A 21226-nucleotide genomic window follows, 5' to 3' on the forward strand; every position below is an offset into this window, starting at 1 on the left:
CTCATTTTGAAATGAGATCAGCACACACAGAGTAGTAAATGCCAGGCACAGTCAAGTTTACTCAATAAATGTTAGCTGCCTTTATTATAAATGAGGATGGTATGTCCAAGTGTGGTGACATGACTTAGCCAAGATGGAGTCTTCCCACTCTCTTCGTGTCACTAATTAGTTAGATCCGAGGCCCCTTGCTTCTCACTCCTCTTTGCAGTAGGACTTCTACCTCCTGCTCCAGCTGCCAATGCATTTCAGCCAGAGGCACATGTGAAATGTGTGCTCCTGTCGCCTATAGTGGTCCCCGAGCCAGCCTGCCTGCCTGCCCACCTCCCATAACGCCAAGGGTGCTCCTGGAGAAAAGTTCAGTGAAGACCTCAGAGGCAGAGGAATAACTCGCTTTGGTATGATCAGTTCTGGAAAAGCTATACAAGTTGTGGATAGCAGCAGCAGGCTACATTTCCCGCTCTCCCAGATTGACTGCCCTATGAACCAAGACTCAGGCTTCTGACCAGAGAGCCTGAGCGAGCATCATACTCGGAGCAGGTTTCAGAACTGAAAATCAGCTCACTACTTCACCGCCCTGGACCTTCTGCTCAGTGTCAGGTTTGTTGCAGACCGTGAGAGAAGCCTTGACTGATTTGGACGCCCTTGATCCAGTTTGCCCAGATGCCACACAAAGGAATGGAATGGTGGTAGGAGGGGATTGGGGTGACTTTGAGATGCAAGTTGTCAGAGGTTGTCAGAAAGCAGACACCTTTCTGGGGCAGAACCTATGGAAAAACCCTCGTCATTTTTGACCTCTTTTTCAGAAGTGTATCAGATTCTGGAATTATAGCATAATAAGAATTCCTTCCAGGTCTGAACAGCAACAGTCATGCTACCCTGCCTTGAAAGGGTTTAATGACTCTAGCAGCAGCCAGGGTAGGAGCGACTAGTAAAATCCCAAGACCTATCTAGCTTTCCCTCCTTCAGTGGCGCCTTGTGTTGCTCCATTGAGTATAATATGGGAAAGGTCTTAATATGACCCCAAAATGTTCATTGATGCTTGCATCGCTTGCACCCCAAAGATGGGGTCACATAGATTGTTTTTCTCTAGGAATCGGTACACGGAAAGGTCGTAGGTCATCCGCCCTCCCTACAGGCCGCAAGCATGCTACTTCCCCTGGGAGACCCAGCTGTGCAAAAATAGTCCTTCCTCCTAAAGAAACTCGCACTTTGGCACCATCTGACTGTTAAAGTGGGATGACCTGGGCTTATTCTGGTCTTTCCATCAGGTGCTCCTCCCACGTGTGACCACTCAGTCCACACTTTGTTTTCTGAAGGGATACGTTGTCTGTGGGGTAACTTTTCTGTGCATATTCTCTTACTAGCCCCTGGTAGTCATCCTGGCAGAATGAACATTAAGAGCTGAAACAACTGAGGCTCAAGGATAATCTGGGATCTCTGTAGAACTGGCAAAAAGTCAGAGCAATCGTCTTGATTCTACAACCAAGGCTTCCAGAGTCATAACACGTCCCCTGGCCTCTGAAGTCTGCCCCCCTTCCGTAGCTGTTTAGCAGGCCTCGAGTGTACCAGGTGTGGGGTATTAATGGCGAGGTGCACATCGTTTCAGGGGACAGCCAGCAAATGCCCCACCTCAAACAAGCCAACAGTGCCTTCACTACTCACTGCCTTACCATGGGATTCCTGTTTCATTTGGCCCCTCCTGCTGGGTGACAGGTTCCTGGGAGACAGATGCCAGATCTTCTCCTCTGATGGAACATGCTAGGTACTGAGTAAGCCTCAAGCAGGTATCATCACCAGGAAGGTATCACCATCCTTTTGACTACTTCCTCCCCTACCTTGCAAACCTCCCTGAGAATGCCCAGCCTGCCTACCTCTAGTCCTGTAGTGTGCTGGTTTCTCTTGTTTACAAGTTCGTGTTCTATTAGCTACACAAGGTAGGGATTGATCCAATATGACCTAATATTGTTAGTTCAAGACACAGACTATGGTACTTTGTATAAGTGTATAAAAATGAACAAGTATGCCTTCAGTCTTGGACAGAAAATCAAAAGCCTTGGTCCTGAGATGCCCGAGGACCTCATTGGTTTCCCAGAAGCATCAGATATGCTCCGTGCCGAACACAGGAGCGTGCTTCGTGCCACATGCAAATTTCTTACTGAAGAGACAAGAAGAAGAGCTTAATACCTCCGGGACTTGTTTATTCAGGATCAGGCTTTAGTTGGTCCACATCTGGACTTCATTAGGTCCCCACACCCACACCCACACCCCACCCCAACCTCCCTTTATCTGTAAGCGTTCTGCCAAGAAAACAAGGTTCCCCAACATTGCTCCTCATTAAAGGTTAGTTGAGTTTTAACTGAAAAAAAAGGGTGAAGCTGTATTGGCCCAGCAGTGAGTTAGGGGGAGACCCTGTCCCCCAGTTTACAATCCACTCCATCTGTGCAATTACCAAGACCACCAACAGAGAGAGGCCACATTAATCCTTCAGTTATGCTGTCCCCTGATCAGATGGCTGCAGAGTTCTTCGGAGACCCTCTTATCCCTGGGGGATTGTGGGAGGGGGCATCCATTTGTGATTTAACAAACAGGCCTTGACCGCCTCTGTCTAGGGTTTCGTTTGTTTCCTCTCCACCACCCGTGTCACCACAACTGCCTGGAAAGGGATGAGATGAGGCTGGCAGCAGTTCCCTTCTAGCTGCGCACAGACCTTGGGGTTCATGACTATTTGAAATCAGTATCTGGGATGACGCTGACAAGTCTCCGGTTTAAATAAGACACTTATGAGTCTGAGGGATAGATTCTGTGTGAGTCAGTGTAGCAGGCGGGGATAGAGTCAGATCCTTTTATGAGCTTGCTAGGGGACTAAAAACTAATTTGCCTTATCTTAAATGCCCTTCGTCGGCTACATGAAGTAGGCATTATTTTCCCCATTTGCTGAGTGAGTGAATACATTGAAGCGTACATAGGAAAGTGATTCCATCCAAGGTTACTGTGCTGAATAAAAGTGAAAGTGGGAATTAAAACTTGGGTCTGACTTAAAAGCCCAAGTACTCTAATGAAAAAAAGGATTTTTTTTTTAAATCTCTAACGTATTTAGAGCTATGTAGAGTGTTCTTTGTCCTTCTTTAGTCGGCTATAAAAACTTTGCGTTCTTAGACTTGGAAAGTTATGGGTATGAAGACCAAACATCCAGGCCAAACAGCAAGTGTCCACTGGTGAGAGCATGTGGCAGTGTTTTGTGGGAAATGATTTGAACAGAGGAGACAAGCTAAGGACAAGTTCCTAGACTCAGTGTACCAGAAAAGAGGAAGAGCAACAGGAGGAGGAGGGTGATGACAACCACCTACTGTGTGTAGGAAGACACTTAGTGGGTCCTCTCCTCATACCACAGGGTCATTGCGGTAGACACCGTGGCCCACAAGCTGAGGTATAAGATGTGATTTTTGCCCTCGAAGCATGTGGTCTAAAGGACAGGCAAGATGAGTGAAACACCAGCAATACAGTTAAAGTTTCGGGAGGGAAAAGAAATAGGGAAAAAACAAATTAAGATAGTGGACTCTAAGGATGAGAATGTTTTAAGGAAAATGAACATCGAAATTTCCTTCTACTTGGGACTGAGAAATAAACTGAGAAAAACTACTATTCTCCCCTCCTGCTTCTCGGTTATCAAGTGTAGGCTGTGAGGTATGCAGTCCCCGGGATCTCAGAGAAAGAGGACTTTAGGATATTTGCACACAAAAAGAGTTGATGATCGTTTTTAATGAGCATGTATGCTATTTAATGATCAGAAGGCTCTCGAGCTGCTGATACTAGCACCACCCTCCTGTTGTGGATAAGAAGTGAGGTTTAATGTGCCTGTCACTCCTGGTACAGAGGGGGAAATGCCTGAATATGATGCCAAGACCAGCTGGCACTTGAACTCCTCCTTGAAGGGAAAGGATGGGATTTTCATCAGAGATCCTGACTTGCAGGAGAGGGGGATTTCTGTAACAATGGGGGAGATTTTGCAACTCTAGGGCACTGGCAGGAACTGCAGAGCAGACCTGTTTGGCTGGAGAGACAGGGAAAAGGGTGAGGGCGAACTTCAGGTAGACAAAGAAGCTGGGGCATGACTGTCAAGGTCTCTGGCGGTGAGGAATTTTCACTCCAGTTAATTGCTAGAGAGTGACAAGAATATTGTTTTAAGTTTGCAGGGTCAGTTTTTTAACCAGGGTAAGAGTGCAGCCTGAACCCTGTGGTGGCAATACTAGAGGAACCAGAGTTTAAGAAAAGATGACACAAAGGACCTGTAAATAGATGCTAATGGCGATGGGATAGGGAAAGGGAGGGGTCTTCAGGGTCTGGGTTTTTGTAGTTAGGTTTAGGGGCACATGAAATAGAAATACAGAGATGGTGGAAGTTGTCTGGGGAGGGGGTGGGGCTGGGTTTAATGTACTGGCATTGGTTTTGTGTCCATTTGGATGAATTATCAGAAGCCAGGAGCAGGAGTGACAGGGGAGGGCCCATTTGCCCTTGGGAGATCATCTTCACAGAGCTGTTGAAGCAGCTAAAATCACAGCAGAGAGCCTGGGATATCACTCCATGGAACAAAGATGAAGACTTAGGTTTATTGAGTAGAAGCCAGGTGTGAAGACATTGGAAACCGAGAGCATAGCTTGGCAATAGGAAGAAATGCACAGTGGTACAATATCAAGGAAACCTGACAAATTCAACATGAAAGAGGACTGTGAAGAAATTGGCAGCGTGCAACACTCTGGAGAGAGCTGCCAGGAGACTGGCAATGGACTAGCAAAGAGGCCTTTGGCTGGGAGAGCTTGCCATTTGGGAAAATACTGGTACTTCAAACCAACCATCTTCTGCAGGAGACCTGTGGGCACAGGGTAGCCACTGATGGTTGCAGCCATAATGGGCTTCTGAGGTTTCTCTGGCCTCTTTGTCAGAGTTGTCAACCCATGGAGCCCCTCATTGCCACTGTAGCCTGAGAAGTGTCTGCGACATGATAGCTTTTCTCAGGCAGCATGCCACTGAAGTGCCAACATGCTGCAGACGGCTGAGTGGGAATTTTCCAATCACTTTCTTCTACTTAAGACCTGGCTGTTTCCCTCTAGCAGATGGGACATTTGGCTTTGGAGGAAATTCAGCCCCATTCCTGATTCCATCTTGAAAGGCAGAACCCAAGTCTTTTATATTTTCCCTTAGGCTTGAGACTGAGGGGAAAAAAAGTTTCTCCATCATCAAATGTTTGTTGAATGAATCTCTTCTGGCGTAAATAAATTTGTTGACCCACATACACATACATGAGATACGGGGATTAGGGTAGAACTGACAAGGAAGTAAACATACAAGCAAACTCTGAGAATAGAAGACCCTGTAAGGGTTGGTCTGGTGCTGCTTGTATTTAAATGCTAAATACTGGCTCCCAAGATCTGGTTGCAAAGGACCTACTACAAGAGACCTTACCTGTATGCCTTTGCCTTCAGAAGTGAAAACCAGCTATCTTCAGGGACTTCAAGGAAACGGCTATCTTGGTACCATTAGGAAGAACCCAGGAGCGAGGGAGAAGGGCAGGTATCAGAGATGGGGCTGCCAAGCTGTCCTGCCTGCTGCCCCCTTTAATTCAGAGTGACTCACTGGCCTCTCTGACCTTCACCACTCTCACTTAGAAAGCATCAATAAGCACAGAATGACCTGCAGGAGTGACCCACAGGGCTCTGTGAGAAACAGACAAGGGAACGATGGAAGGAAAAGCGCTTTGTAAGCTGTAAAGTGCTATGTAAATATTATTAGAGCAGAACCGACTATAGGAACGTTAGCCCTTCAGAGTCAACCAGGGAAGACTTCTCAGTTTCCAGAAGAGGAATTGTTAGGACATACTGTGTAAAAATATGACTTTTCTTGGCGTGATTTATAAATAGAGCAAAATGTTTAAAACAACACAGCAGCTCAGTGGTGGCGGCTGTGGCGGTGGGGTCCTTCTGCAATGGGCTTCTCTTCTATCTCGTTTCCTTGAAAGATCAAAATCAAAACCACCACACAGGTATTTTCTGCTTCTGCCCTGGCAGGGCATATTTCCACATCTCAGTTTGAAATATTCTTTTTCAAAGAACTCTTGGAACTAAATAGTGCTTTTAGCCGCCCTCCTCCCCCAACTCTTCCTAATCATGCAAGAAGAAGAAGAAGAAGAAAAAAAAACACAACCAAAACCAAAATGAGCCTTTGGAAGTGCCAGGCATTTGACATATCACCTATTGAATTTCTTGCCAGCCTGGCCCGGTGGATATTATTAATGCTATTTTCTATAAGGGGACACCTAAGCCCAGACAGGTGAAGTCATGAGGCTACAAAGTATTAGATGGATCAGACTGAGACTTACTGGCTCTCAGGTCGGTGCCTTTTCCTCCCCACTAAGGCTTGCCTAGAGACCCTCTCCATACCCCCCTCCCCCAGAATGGTTAATATCCGTAAAGATGTGGGTAGCTGGGCTCTTTTTCACCACAAAAAGACAGGAAGAGGCTCTCTTTTACAGTTGCAGACAGCTTCCCAACCACTGGCTTCTCAGCCAGGACCCGTCCCTTTCTGTCCCCTTGTGGCTTAATTGCCATGCCTTCCTCTGTATGAGTTTCCAGACTCTGGGCCAAGCTCCTTAAAAGGCAGGTAGGGGAGAGTTCTCTGCCGGCCTGGCAGCCCGCCATCACCCCTAGATCCGCCGCTAGCTGCTTCAGAGAGAGATCAACATAGGAGGTTCCCCCCCCCCCAAGTAAAACTTATCAGAACTTTGCTGACTGAGGCAGGAATGAGGGCCCTGGGGGTGGGGACCAAGCCTTTGGAGGAGGCTGGTGGTAGTGGTGCTCATTTTATGACCCAGGAATGAAAACATTGTGAATAATGAATAAAGTCCGAAAGTAGTAAATCTGAGACTCCAGAGAAGGCGAGTAACAAGTCAGGGAGCGGGTTAAGCCCCCCGCCTCTCCTGCAGAGGTGCAGCCCAAGTTTCATTAAATAGCCTTTAAGGGTTAGGATTACAAGAAGCTGAGTCCCCTGGTTCATAATGATGATTTATGGCTGTGTTGTCGACTCTGCGACCCTTCTGTACAAGGGATGGAGAAAATACATAATTTGCTGCTCATTAACTGTGCAATCTGTCAGGGCAGCTCCAGAAGCCATGTGGTCCCGGTGCCTTGCGTCTGCTAAATGGCTTCAGCCGGACTGTCCCGGAGACACAACTGCTCCTCCACCATCAAAAATGGTTTCGATAACAATAGGATTCACAAGCTGAACCCCGGATAGCCTGCCCAGGTCTTGGAACTGAGAGACACCGGGCTTTAGTCCTCAGTCATCTCCCAGACCCCAGCCTTCAGAGAGCCCCAGACTCCCCATCTGTACAATGGGCCTTGTCACAGAATGGGCCTTGTCACAGAAAATCACACTGCTTGCTGCTTGAGCCAGGATATCTTCGTCTAAGTCAGTGGCCTGGTCCTGGAAACTCGGGAGCAATCCAAGGGTCGGCATTGTGCCCGGGGCCTTGGTTCTGCTCCTGGCTTATAGGTGGTTTTAACAAGTAACCTTCCTCTATGGTTGTCAGTTACCTGTTGTGTCTGCTTGGTTCGGAAGCTAGCTCAGAAGCTGGAGAGTCAATGACATCACTCTTGTGAAGTCATAAGCCAGAGTCTGCAGAAAGAAAAGCTGACCTGCCCCAAATTCACCCTGCGAGTGGAGGACTCCCACCACGGTTACCTGATACTCAATCAGTGGCTGCCCCCAACCCCCACTCCCACATAAACACACCTGAGTGTGATTTATAAAGAATCAGAAGGAGTCAGCAATCAAGACTGTGGCAATGGACATCTGGAACTTGTCGGCCTATAAGATTCCCTTGGGTAAAAGTGTAAACAGGTTGAAAAAAGGGCAGTGGATCGAGGATAGGGGGAAAGAACTTTGGGCAGAGAATAGGTGTACCCAGGTCTGGTCTTCGGGCACACATTCATTTGGGCCCCAGTCTCTTCAGCACAGAATGGTTGTCTTCATTTCTGACCTGCCATGATACTCAGATTTCATCTGTTATCAGAAGGACCTTGGCAGAGAGAGGATTAGGGGACATTTCCAAGTCATACACCTTCAAGGACTGACTCCTCTCTTGCTCCTTCTGTCTGTTCCTTCAGTGAGCATTTCTGAGCACCTACGAAGAGTTAACTATTCTGCTTTCTCAGGGCATAGCTAGGCCAGCCTTTGCCCATCTCTGTCCCTGTAGAAGCATCCTCAGTGTGATCTGGAAAAAGTGTGGCGCTTAGAAACACAGCACATCTATCAACCAGGGCTCTTGTGTCAGCGAGAGTTGCTCCCTCTCCTGCCCCTGCTCCTCGTCGCTGAGCCCAGCTGCTATGTTTATCCTATATACCATCCTGCCCCACACTTTGGGGCCTTTGAGGACCCAAATTAATCTCATTCCTTGATGCCTTGCCCCACTGTAAAGGAGTGCCCCGGATATGCCAATCTATTGCTTCCCTTGTGGCTGTGAACGGATCTGCTCACTGAAAGGGCAAGCGTGGTCCATAATCCTTCATGGGAGGAAGTGTGAAAGGGACTTTTGTGGTGAGTGATGAACTGACCATCACTGCTCCTGGCCTGGGGTTGCAACCAGGAAGTGGCTACAGCTGTGCTATGGAGTTAAGAAAGGGGCGGGTGCTGCACGGTTACACATCACCCAAGCAGTTTGGTCCCCCGGTTACGGAGAGACACTGTCCACATGTGCATCACCAAAGGCAATTTGGTCTGATGACAAAAAAGATGCTGTCCACAGTCCCCTTAAAGAGTGACAGCTGCCCATGCTTACTGGAAAGCCGGGCAGTTTGAGCAGCAGGAAGACATTGTGGGAAGAGCATGCGGACCAGCCTTCTTCTTTGGCTCTCAAACCTAAGGAGAAAACCTAGCCTGATTGAGGAATTCAGACTCCTAAAGGCACCATGTTGAATGCTTCTTGGCTTTTATTTAGGTGTTTCTGTTTGGTTTTGAGACAAGAGTCTCACTGTGGAGCCCAGTCTGGCCTTGAATCCTTGATCTTCCTGCCTAGGCCTTTCATTGCTGGCATTGTAGGTGTGTGCCACTGTGCCCAGGTTAGACCAGTGTTTTGTTTTTTCACCATATTGTGTATGTGAAAAATAAAATAGGGCTAGGGATGTCAGTTAGTGTGGGGGCCTTAGGTTCAATCCTCAGTATAGAAAAATAAGTAAATGTTAAATAATAAAATAGGAAAGAAAAAGCCTCTCTTTCTATGACTCGGCACATTTTCACCAGCATTATCTCATATAAACCAGCAACTCTGCAAGCAAGCAGCCTCGTTTTCTGGGGAAGGAGGCTGAAGCTGTGTGAGGCTTGAGAGGTTCAGAGCCCAAGTGTGTGGAGGAGGTGGCAGAGGCGGGACTCACTCAGGACTTGACTGGTGTGTTCCACTGTGACCTGTGGAAACGCCCATTAATGCTAGCACTGAGGTGGGGCCTTCACCAGAGTCCGTGGGACTAATATTCCTTCACCACATCCCAGAACTCTAAGATTTGCTTACGTGGGTCCTTTGACATGTAACCACCCTTAATGGTGCCCTTGAGGCTTAATTTTCTTTTGTTTTCTTTCTTTCTTTCTTTTTTTTTTTTTGAGGGGATTTGGGTTTTTTTTGTTTTGTTTTGTTTTTTTTTTTGAGACAGGGTTTCTCTGTGTAGCCCTGGCTGTCCTGGAACTCACTCTGTAGACCAGGCTGGCCTCGAACTCAGAAATCCGCCTGCCTCTGCCTCCCAGAGTGCTGGGATTACAGGCATGTACCACCACCGCCCGGCTTTTCTTTTGTTTTCTATAGTTGAATCCTTTTTTGATGAACGTATATAAACATCTAGGTTAATCTCCTAAACGTGTATATACTTAGACTTATTTTGTGGGTGGGTTTTATTGTTGGTATGGAGGTACTATGGCAATGTAAGGCTCTTTTTAAAGAAGGAAATGGCCGCTGTGATCACATTTTCAATGTTCCCCTTGTGTTTATGTGAAGATGCATACTTAGGTGGGGGATTAGGATTTTGAAGATTGTACCTTGCAGTTAAATACTGAATCTGTTCTCCTGCGTCACTAAATGTGGTCTTTGAGGACGCCTCAGGCCTCCCTAACTCCCTCGTTGGTTTCCTTTCAGATCATCACAGGAGAATTCTACCGGATCTATTACCTCAAGGAGAAGTCCCGATCCACCATTCAGAACCCGTATGTGGCGGCTCTCTATAAGCAAGTGGGATGCTTCCTTTTCGGCTGTGCCATTAGCCAGTCCTTCACAGACATCGCCAAAGTGTCCATCGGGCGCCTGAGGCCTCACTTCCTGAGCGTCTGTGACCCTGACTTCAGTCAGATCAATTGCTCCGAGGGCTACATTCAGAACTACCGGTGCAGAGGAGAAGACAGCAAAGTCCAAGAGGCCAGGTAGGATGCCGCCGCCACAGACATGGTGGGTATCCATCTTGACACAGTACAGTTGGGAGAGAGCCTACTGAACACCCCAGGTGCTGGGCTCTGGTGTAGATGAGGGAGAAGAGACAGTACCTCCTCTCGAGGAACTCACGGCCAAATGATTGAGACAGATGTGCAAATAAGTCATGATCCATCTGGTGGTAAACTCACTCATACTCCTGTTTATTTATGTGTGCCTGCTACGCTCCAGGCATGTATCCAAAGCACTACCAAGGATACAAAAATGAACGAGATTCAGTGTCTGCTGTCAAGGTCAGAGTCTAGGAAGGGAAGACAGATGAGCGAACACTGGGGCTGTGAATCCCTGAGAATACAGTCCTTTCATGGCCTTCTCTTGTTCTTGCAGGAAGTCCTTCTTCTCGGGCCACGCCTCCTTCTCCATGTTCACTATGCTGTATCTGGTGGTAAGTTTCTATCCTCTTAATAGGAGCAGAGCTGTACTTTAGCTTAGCCCCCTTACTATCTCTGAGGACATAGTTCACGTGAAATCCTTGGAAAAAGAAAAGAAAAAAAGATGGCGCCGAAAACATTGTTTCATCAGAGCTCAACGCTGTCTTAACAGAAGTGCCATTACTTTCACTGCACTTTTTCTAATTCACAGACTAAAAAGACTGTTCACCCTGCTGTGAGGTGGGGACTGCATGTCCCTTTTGAAACTATAGAGTGCTGCAAGGTACTTGTGTAGTGTTTATGGTGCAAGCGCTGCTTTCTGGAAGGCCACGGATACCTTTGCCACAGATGGTGCACTGTAGCGGGAGAAGGTGATTAGACCCAGAGAATCTGGGTGAACTGGCAAGTTTACAAAAGCACCAGCAATGCTTTTGTTCTGATTCAAGGGTTCTGATCCCAGTGATCCCTCGTGTTGGTCATCCTATGGTTTGTGGCCATACTGTATCAATAGCGCACCGGGCAGCATGCCCACAGGGGTCAGAATCACTTCTCTTCCACCCTTTCCTAGCTTTCAGGGTCTGAACTCCGGGTCATCGGAGTTGCTTCCATGGCCAAGTGTCGAGCACCTTTACCCTCTGACCCATCTCACTGGCCTTCCTTATCGCGCTTGCTGAGAGCGATGTGGCTTTTACAAAATACTTCTTTGTCCTGGAGGACAGATGTGAAGTGCATGATGCATTATTCCTATTTCCTGGATCCAGGAGAGTAAGAAGTGTGTCTGAGTTCATTTGCCTTGGAGGTAGAGATATGATTCGAGTTCACATGATGCTCTTCCTGGGCAGCTGGCTTCCTTGGACAGGCCCGGATGATGCAGGTGGACAGCCTCCTCTGCTGTAGTTGCTTGGTGGACAACGGGCGGTTCTGCTTCCCTTTGTCAGTTAAGCATGGCTGTCCCTGCCTTTCCTCACTCCCGGAGCAAAAGCACTTCCTGCATTCAGCTGTTCGGGTGGAGTTCAGAGAGAGAAGGTGCAGAGAGGTCAGACAGCTTTGGAGAGTGTAAGCTGTTTGGAAAAAGAACATTTTGATTTCAACTTACTTAAGAAACATAATTAGGAATTGGAAAAAACAACAGAGTTTGTTTTGTTTTGCTTTATCCCCCTCTCCCTTCCAAGTTCAGAGGCCTCTGGCTTCCCATTACCCAGGATGCAGTGCTACAGGGTGGGCCCCAACCTATAAAACCATTCGACCTGGATCTCACTTATTCATGCGCAGCACTTCCCCCCCCCCCCCACACACACACACACACTCTTCCTTTGCTTGTTTTTGTTTTGCTCTTAGAAAGGATAATTTAGCAGATATTTAGGGTTTCTGTTCCCTGTGTGTATTTTACCAGGGCTGGAAGCAATTTCACAAATGTAATTTCGGTATTTTGTAAAAGTGCTTAGGAGAATTGTATGTGTTCATTTACCCTTCGATGTCCCTTCATTTTATTCCAAGAGAAAAAATACCGAATTCTTTTGAAGCCAGTACTGGATAGGGTGTCCTTTGCAGTGACCCAGAAGGTGCGTGCGGGACATGTTTGGGGTGTGGGTTCGGGGTTCCTGCTGTGGGCCAGGCACCATGTCTATAGCCCACAACAAAACTTTTGCTTCCCTTTGTAGCTTAGGGGCTTGGCTTTGATTATCTTGTTTGTGAGACAGGCTTGGGTCTGAGAAGTTAATAAGGACATTGTGCAGCCAGTGAGGCAGAGAAGGCCCTTGAAGAATGGCCATCCCAGTGGGCGCCGGGGCTCCTTCTCATTGTGTGAGCTACAAAAAACTGAAACCAAACCTCTTCAGAAAGTAACATGGCATGTGTGCGTTGGCCCTGACTTCAGTCCCACCTGAAGGGGCAGACACCACGCTTCCTGTCTGCTTTAAAGTGTTCACTCCACTCCTCCGTGCCTCAGCGGCTGTGGTCCCAGAAGGGAGGCTATACAGAGGATGACTGTGTGAGGAATTTGTTGTCATTGAAGATCTATTTGTATCTCTCTGAGGGAGGGGAAAATTTGTGCCTTCACACTGCTGAGGAAGGGAGTGAGGGAAGCTGAAAAGGAGAGAAAAGGAGACAGAGAAAGGAGAGTGAAGGAAGGATGGGTGGGTGGATGGATGGGTGGGTGGATGGGTGGGTGGATGGGTGGATGGATGGGTGGGTGGATGGGTGGGTGGATGGATGGGTGGGTGGATGGATGGGTGGGTGGATGGATGGGTGGGTGGGTGGATGGATGGATAGATGGATGGATGGATGGGTGGATGGATGGGTGGATGGATGGGTGGGTGGATGGATGGGTGGATGGATGGATGGGTGGGTGGATGGATGGGTGGGTGGATGGATGGGTGGGTGGATGGATGGGTGGGTGGATGGGGTGGATGGATGGGTGGATGGGTGGATGGATGGGTGGATGGGTGGATGGATGGGTGGATGGATGGGTGGATGGATGGGTGGGTGGATGGGTGGGTGGATGGGTGGGTGGATGGGTGGATGGATGGGTGGGTGGATGGGTGGGTGGATGGATGGATGGATGGGTGGATGGATGGGTGGATGGATGGATTCATACACGCATGCACCCCACAGGATCTTAGGAACATGTGCAAGAATGTTCCATCCAATGTTCATTCCTTGAAGACATCATACTTGCAGAAACACACACACGGACATAGGCACAGACACCCCTACACACAAAGTTCTCTGCCTTAAAGCAAACTCAGAAGCAAAAGGCTGAAAATGAGAACTGTGTTCTTCAGAACTAGGTTTTGTGTGGTATTTCACAAAAATCCTAGTCTTTTCCAGTGTCCCATGAGCAAAACTGTCTCAAGGAAGTTTAAAGCTCGTTACCTGAGGGAAGATAGAAATCCCGTGATCAGTCAGACAATCCCTCCAGCCCTTCCCCAATGATTTCATGTTGGATTTCAGGAAGTGCCAGAGTTGGGCATGGATCCTGGCCTACCACCATATACCCTGAACTTTTCTAAGAGCCTGTGATCCACGCCTTTCCCAAAGCACTGGGGAGAATCATTTGTGAACCAGCCAAGCTCAGTGCTTGACTGCTTTTGCCTCTAGAATCAGACAGATGTGGACTCTGCTCCAGCTGTGCCCATCACTAGTTGTGAAGTATTAGTGAGACACTTGCCTCAGTGTACTCATCTGTAAAAGGGAGACTGTCACATGTATCTTCCAGACTGGTTACCCCCATTCTGATCTGGCCCTTCTTTCTCCATCTGACAAATGAAAGGAAAACAAGAATGAGTGTCAGTGCTATTCACCATGTGTTTCTATTTAAAGAAGTTTAAAGTCCTCTATGTGCCGGAAAGGACGGAGGGAAGTCATGGGGGCTGAACTTCTGTCCGTGTAACCATGGTGTTCAAAGAGAGGGCCTGACAGGATCCACCAGGCATCCCCACTGTGGGCCTGTCAGCTTCAGCCATCTATAGCACCTTCCATAGCTTTGAAGGGCACTCCAAATTGGGTTTGGATTTGTAAAATGGATGGCTTAGAAAAAACCATGGCCCAAACCCCAAATTATCTCTGGGCATGGAAGCTTAGGGACTAGGTTAAGGACTGCTAGAGACTGATGCAGATGCTAATAAGACAGACAAAGCAACAGTGTAGAAGCATGCGCTATCCTTCCTACCTCTGGGCCGTGTCCTGTGTCCCAAGGGACCACATCTAGATTGGCCCTTTGCCTCCATCGTTGGGGTATGCGGGCAGTGTAGTTGTCTGGATAAAACAGCAACACCAGGGCAGACACCAACTCTTGTAGCTCATCTGGAATCTCCACTGTGGTACCAGATTCTTTGATACCCTCCAGGGCTCCTGAGGTGCATCAGATCCAGGCCTCACCCATTCAGCAAGTAGCAAATATTTAGTGAGTGCCTGTTGTGCACCAAGTGCCACGATGGGAGTGGGAAGGTGGAACTCCGTAAGGCTTGGTCACACGGTTCAGACAGAGGGCCAGGAAGACAGAGGTGATAGCATGGCCCCTTGGGCTGGGGAGGGAGATGAGTGATTTATTGTGGCTGTTTGGAATCGTGGTGGGGTTGGTTGATCCAGTGAAAACATGAGGAACCAGAGAAACCCATGGTGCATAAAAGCACACACCCTGCCTCTTGCCTCCAGTGGGTCAGGTGGCCAGAGGTACTGTGGCAGGGATTGGAGAGCACACACGAGAGTTGATCGCTAAGCTCCCTTCCACGGTGCATGTAGGCTGTGGCAGGTTTCCATCCAGGCTCTTCCTGAAAGGCGGCCCCTTGCCCTTTGCCTTTTTCAGGTCTCCTTCTTTTTTACTATCAGGGAGTAAAAGCCCTCCCTGACTACCCTGCTCAGAATGGATAGTCCCATCCACCATTCCTAGCCCTTCCCGTGCCCCTTCACACCCTTAACTAGAGTTAAGTGAACGGTTGATGAACAAACAACTGTTGGATGACCGTGGCCACAGTTCGATCATCTTTCCGATTCCAGTGCATCCTCTTATGGACTTGTAGATTATGAAGAGCCCATGTGACCTAGGGCAAGGCTTCAACCTCTTTGCTGAACCCTTTACCCGTCGGCTTTTTCTGTACTGCCCCGTGAGAACTGTTTATATGTCACAGTATCTGTTGGGTACCAAGGAAACAGGGAAGTGGCTGACCTCTGACAGCCACATTCTCCAGGCTGTGGCTCTTAGTCATTGAGGTTTTGTTCAGTGTTTGGAATCCCAGAGTACAGGGTCTGGGGTGCCCACGAGGCATTCCCACAGATCCACGTTCCGACCTCTCATTGGAACGGGATTGCTGTTTTGGGGGGGGGGGGCGCAAACCACTGTACCAGATGTTTTTTCCTTTCCTCTTCCTTCCATCTGTGTATTCATCCACCCATTTGTTGTGAGCCAGGATCTATGCGAGCACCTGGAAACACCAAAAATGCTCGTAATTTTGTGGAGAAAAACCATAAAACCATATAGTAGTGACAGTCGGCAAAGCTCCCTGATTGGAGGTGGGGGTGGATGGAGCAGAGGAAAGGGCCGTTCATTCTGCTGATTAAGTGAGACTCCTAGGCTGGGCCTTCCATTCATGTATACAATGTATTTGCCTTTGAGACATGCATGTTTATAAGCTTGTGAGTCAGGTGCGGTAGAGGAACCTGGAACCCCTGCAGCTTGTCCCAGTTGACAACACTATACTTGTCCCAGATGACAGCTGGGATCACTCCTTGGGATGTTTTTGTTGTTGTTGTTGTTGTTGTTTTTGTTGTTTTGGTTTAGGTTTTGGGTTTGTTTTTTTTTTCCTCCTCCAAGACTGAAGAGATAAGTTTAAGAAAACCAAGACTTGGTATAATGCAGTAATTCCCTACAGAGACTAAGAGCCCTCCGGTTAGATCACAGATTCAGAAAGGTTTTTTTTTTCTGTTTGATTCAGAGCTCCCTGTTGCCTTGAGCCACAGGCCTCTTCTGCCTCGGTCTCTTCTGTGCCATAGCACCCTGGTGTCCACCTGCTGTGACAATTGTGGCAGTGGCAGGCAGTTAACCACCTAGCTCACTGGCTAACACAGTGCCTGGCAGGATGGTCATTTCCTTTCCTTCTCCTTGACAATAATGGAAAATGAGATTTGATTTCCTGGAAAGGAAGAAAGCGTCAGGTGAGAAAAAAATTCTTTTGTCTTCCAAGCAGTTAAATAATAACTCTACAGAGGGAAACTCTAGTTTACATCATGTGGCCTTCTGCCAGGCAGGCACAGGAGCCAGGGCCAGGGGGTAGTCAAGGAGGAGACTGGAGAGCAAAAGTTTCTCATTCTGGGTGTGGCTGACCTCTATCCTGCCTCCCAGAAAGAGTATCCCAGTAAGGGATCCGAGGAGGACAAACTGGCTTTTCTCTCTTAAGTCACCTGTTCCAAGAGCAGTGGAAAGGAAAGGAGAGGACTGTACGGACCTGTTTCTCCTGTATGCAAATCACAGCATGAAACACAAATGACTTAGCAAGAATTAGGCTGGGAGCAGGGCTCACACCCTGCAGGCTCACAGCCAGGTAGACAGCACCAGACTGGAACTCAGTATAAGGAGGTCTTGGGGGAATTCCAACTCTGTAGGACGCCCCCGTTTTGAAGTGAGGACCAGGGAGAGAGGAAGTGATATGGAGGGTGGTGATATATATGGGTACCAGGTTCCATCTGCATTCCCCTGGAGAGAGGAGGCAGACACACACTTTTTACTGTAATCCTCCTCACACCTCCAACCAGCAGTTGTGTTTTAGCAACTGGAAGCACAGTCTCAACACCAGCAAGAAAAATAGTTAGGATGCAGGGATAGCATTATTCCTATTACTTTTAGCAACGAACAGATTTCAGTGATAATGTGTCTTTCCAGTTTTTGAACACGATGCACACTTGCAGCATTTTTTTTTTAAATGAGCACCTCTAGACTATACACAAGAAATGAGACTTAGAAAAACAGGACGACCCAGCCCGGCTCATGTGTAGAATCTCGCTCTCGCGTCAGAGCTGCGCTCTTGCACAGTGTCCATCACAGTATCCCAGTAAGGCTTAGCCCATGGGTTCTGCATCGGATTCTTCAGAGTCCTTCCCATAGAGAAACAAACACAGGCGAGGCCAGATGTCGGAAGCAGGTTGGATGTGGTCGGGGTAACTGACTGGTTTTGTTCAGTTCTCCTCATTCCTTTCCTCAGCAGCATGTTGTTGTTGTTGTTGTTGTTGTTGTTGTTGTTGTTTTGTTGTTGGGCTCTCCCTAATACTGAGAAAGCCTCATTTGGTTCAGGATCATAGGCATGCTTAGCAGCACTATGCCAACAAGGTTTACTGTCCTCTTCTTGGGTAGCTTGGACGTGAACTGGGGATGAGTGGAGCCTCCAGAATTACTTACTGCCCCTAAGCTCCAGGATAGAGAACCTCCCGAGACCAGAACCACAGTCCTGGGTCACCTCTTGCGAACTGGGCTTAGGCACCAGGGAAGATCCCATCCACTTAGTGGTAGAGCCGGTAGGTGTGCCACAAAGCTACCATTGCCTAACTAACTTCAGATCAAAAGCAGCCACTGGGTGGAAGGTCACTGCGCAAGGTCTTTCTTTAGTAATTTATTGGTTTTGGAAAGATTGTCATGGTCATTGAATAACCCATAAGTCAAGGCAAAGGAGTGTCTCCATCGTGGACATCAGGGTCATTCCTGACCACCAGCCCATGGTGTTCCTGATGGATGTGGAGGCAGTGCTGGCTGTTGCATCTGCTGGCTGTCATCCCCCGTCCGTCCGTCCGTGTGAGGAATTCTTTTCCCATGGCCCATACTCCAGCCTTATTCCCAAGCACTCCCCTTCCTCTCTTCCTGGAGCTATTCTGAAGCCTGTCTCCTCCCTGAGTTCCGCTCCTCGATGAGATTTTTCTTTTCTGGAGCCCCAGCCTGAAGCCTCTGAGTCAGTGGCAGGGGAGATGTAGCCTTGTCCGGTTGGGAAGCCCACCCTTCCTCTGCCCCACCCTGGCTTCCAAGGCCTGTGACCTAAGTGGGCAGGCAACAAGCCAGGGAAGGGTGGGATTCTGCACAGCACTTTCCAAGGTCTATAGATTTTTTTTTTTTTTTCAGTGAAGGAAACTGAAAAATCTTAGAGCTACTTAAAGAGATGTGGTTAAAGAATAAAATCTTCTTTGGCTTTCTAAGTATTATTTTTTAATAAGTGTTTTATTTATAAGAATAAAAGCTTGTACTTACTGAGTTGTGTGCTGTGCTGTGCCCTCTGTGTAGCCCACCAACCATACTGCAGCCTCTCAGACAATGATTGTTACTCTTCCTTCTCCTGAGAGGAAATGGAGGCTCCCAAGGGCTCACTGATGAAAACCTATGTTCTTTCTGTTGTTATCCGCCCCTCCTGTCCATCACCAAGAGTAGCTAGAGAAGGCAAACCTGAGGTGGCACCCAGAATGTCCGTCCTTCCTTGAACTTGTTTTAGCTTGCTGAGAGACTGTTCCCACCCCCATAGTGAGAGAGAGACACTATAGTCCAGGCAGGTCTCAAACTCACAGTGCACTTGCCTGGGCTGTCTGCTTGGATAAGAGAGTCCTTGCCCGGCTAAGGGCAGGGTCTTTTGGTTCATCATATCAAAGTATTGCAGCATAAACAGGGTGTAGGCCATGGCCCAAGGCTTTAGAGTCACTATAACATTTACACTGCCCATGGTAACCCAACCCTGCCTATACTCCTTACAAAGCATCTAGATTGTTTTTTCATCAAACTGAGTGCTTTTCTTAAAACCAATTTTCATAATTTCCAATGCTTTTTTTTTTCCTTCAGTAGGCAGGTATTCTCTAAAATAAGTAATTTCTGGCTAAGTGTGTCTTTCCCCCTGAAGGACTCAAAGCCTTTGATCATTTTATGTTAAGGACTTGGTATAATGTGTTCTCCAGTCTTGTGAGAGACCCTTAGTATGGCATGGAATACAGCTCAAGAGAAAGCAGTCTGCCTAACAAAAGGCAGGTTCCCTGGCCTGACCCCTAGGCCCTCTGTGGCCGAATGTCTCCAAATGCAGCCACAGCCACCACCATTAAACTTCCATTAAAAGTCTTTTATCTTGACAGTTCGAGTCCAGCATCCTTTGCCTTTCGCAATGTCCCTAGCTACTCTGTCCCTCCTTTAATGGTGCCTGTTCAACACATCAATAAATAAACTTACTGTGCCTATAACTGTATGTGGAGACTGGCATCTGCCAGTCCATGGGTCTGTTCTTTGGGACTTTTTTCTTGAGAATGAAATGTCTAATTTTATTCTCCAAGTATTCTAGAATGTGCATCAAATTCTAATTGAATTTGCACATTCATTGTTGTAAATGAATGTGAATCTTATGAATGATTCTTATAAATGAAGCCATTTATATATATATATATACATATATATATATATATATAAACAGAATTAGCAGTCAACAACAGTGTACATCTTATTAGTTTGTTTTTCTTTTAAGATTTATTTATTATTATATGTAAGTATACTGTAGCTGTCATCAGACACCCGAAGAGAGTGTCAGATCTCATTACAGATGTTTGTGAGCCAGCATGTGGTTGCTGGGATTTGAACTCAGGACCTTCGGAAGAGCAGTCAGTGCTCTTAACAGCTGCGCCATCTCTCCAGCCCCTCTTACGATTTTTTCTTTCATCACTTTTAGAGTTTCTCCTACTAGACTCATTGGATTGAAATAACGGTAGAGCCACCTGCTGTTTTCTATGGGTAGCTTTGTATTTTCTGTGTAGTTAAGGGCTTTGTCCTAGAACGTAGCTCCTGCACAGCCCACGTGCCTCTGGAATCATCCATTCTCTGTCCCCTCAGCTCGGCTCCCTGGCTCTTGGCATACTCCTTCCTGAGGGGGTCTGGCCTTTGCCCCCACCTCAGGCCTGCCTTGTGCCTAACAGCCCCTCCTTCTACTCTTCCTTGCCGTGGCCTCTCCCCTGCTTTGATTTGTAGTCGGAAGTTCCCCCTTGTTCCTCTTGATTCTTCCCCTTCATTTCCCAAGTTCCCACAGGAACCTGGGAAGTAGGTTGTGCCCAGAGGTTAAAGCGGAAGCTCTCGCAAGATAACTCCAGAGGGGACAATACCCAGCTGACGTCATTTCAGTTTTCCTTGGGCCAGAGGTGGTGTCTGAGTTGTGTGTGTGTTTTTTTCCCTTGTCTTTTTCTTCCATTTTTCTTCAGGATTACTCTTCTTCCCTACCCAGTGCAGTATCTGTCTGTCAACCGTCCCTTGAAAGTCCTCTGGCATTGTCTGGCTGGTTTACATTTCCTCCTTTTGATAATTCAGAATCCAGGTTCCTAATGGTGACTTGGAAGCTTCTCTTAGATAGAGTTGCTTTCTTTCAAAGCAGAAACATGCCCTTGTTGAGAGTGTCAGAGGAGCGTACTCAAAGCCTCACTGGTATGTCCTTGCTGTTGCAGTAAATTGCTGGTCCCTGGGGCCATCTGTAATCCCTGAGAAAACTCGAAAACATGTAAAGTAAATTGTGATCAATCCCACAACAAAGCCTTTGCAGGCCTTGGTTACTGTTCTCTAAGTAGTACTGATCTCTAAGTAGATCCAGAAGATAAGAGGAAAGTCACGTTTATGAAACGCTTACTGTGCGCCTAGCAGTATGTGAAAAACATTCATAGGTACTCTCTTACTCAGGTCTCCTTAGCTTATCTCTTGAATGAAAAATCAAAATTTTATGCTCTAAAAATGAAGATCAGCATTTACCTGTGGGACATCATGTCCACATTAGGTGCTCTGTGCACAGTATATCACACCCTGTCTAGATGGTTTCAGCTGGCAGAAATGTAGAGCATGCTAGCCTAGTGT

The 21226-nt window shown here is 47.5% G+C and overlaps 1 protein-coding gene across 1 annotated transcript in view; it reads left to right on the plus strand.

Moving 5' to 3' along the window:
• Window positions 1–21226, plus strand: part of Plpp3 (phospholipid phosphatase 3) — a 73449-nt gene that overhangs the window by 38111 nt on the left and 14112 nt on the right. Inside the window, exons 3-4 of the mRNA XM_052176887.1 lie at window positions 10172–10452; window positions 10847–10904. Of these exons, the coding sequence (XP_052032847.1) occupies window positions 10172–10452; window positions 10847–10904 (339 nt within the window). The remainder of the gene's footprint in view (window positions 1–10171; window positions 10453–10846; window positions 10905–21226) is intronic.

Source organism: Apodemus sylvaticus, chromosome 3 (assembly GCF_947179515.1).
Source record: "Apodemus sylvaticus chromosome 3, mApoSyl1.1, whole genome shotgun sequence".
Classification (NCBI taxonomy): Eukaryota; Metazoa; Chordata; class Mammalia; order Rodentia; family Muridae; genus Apodemus; species Apodemus sylvaticus.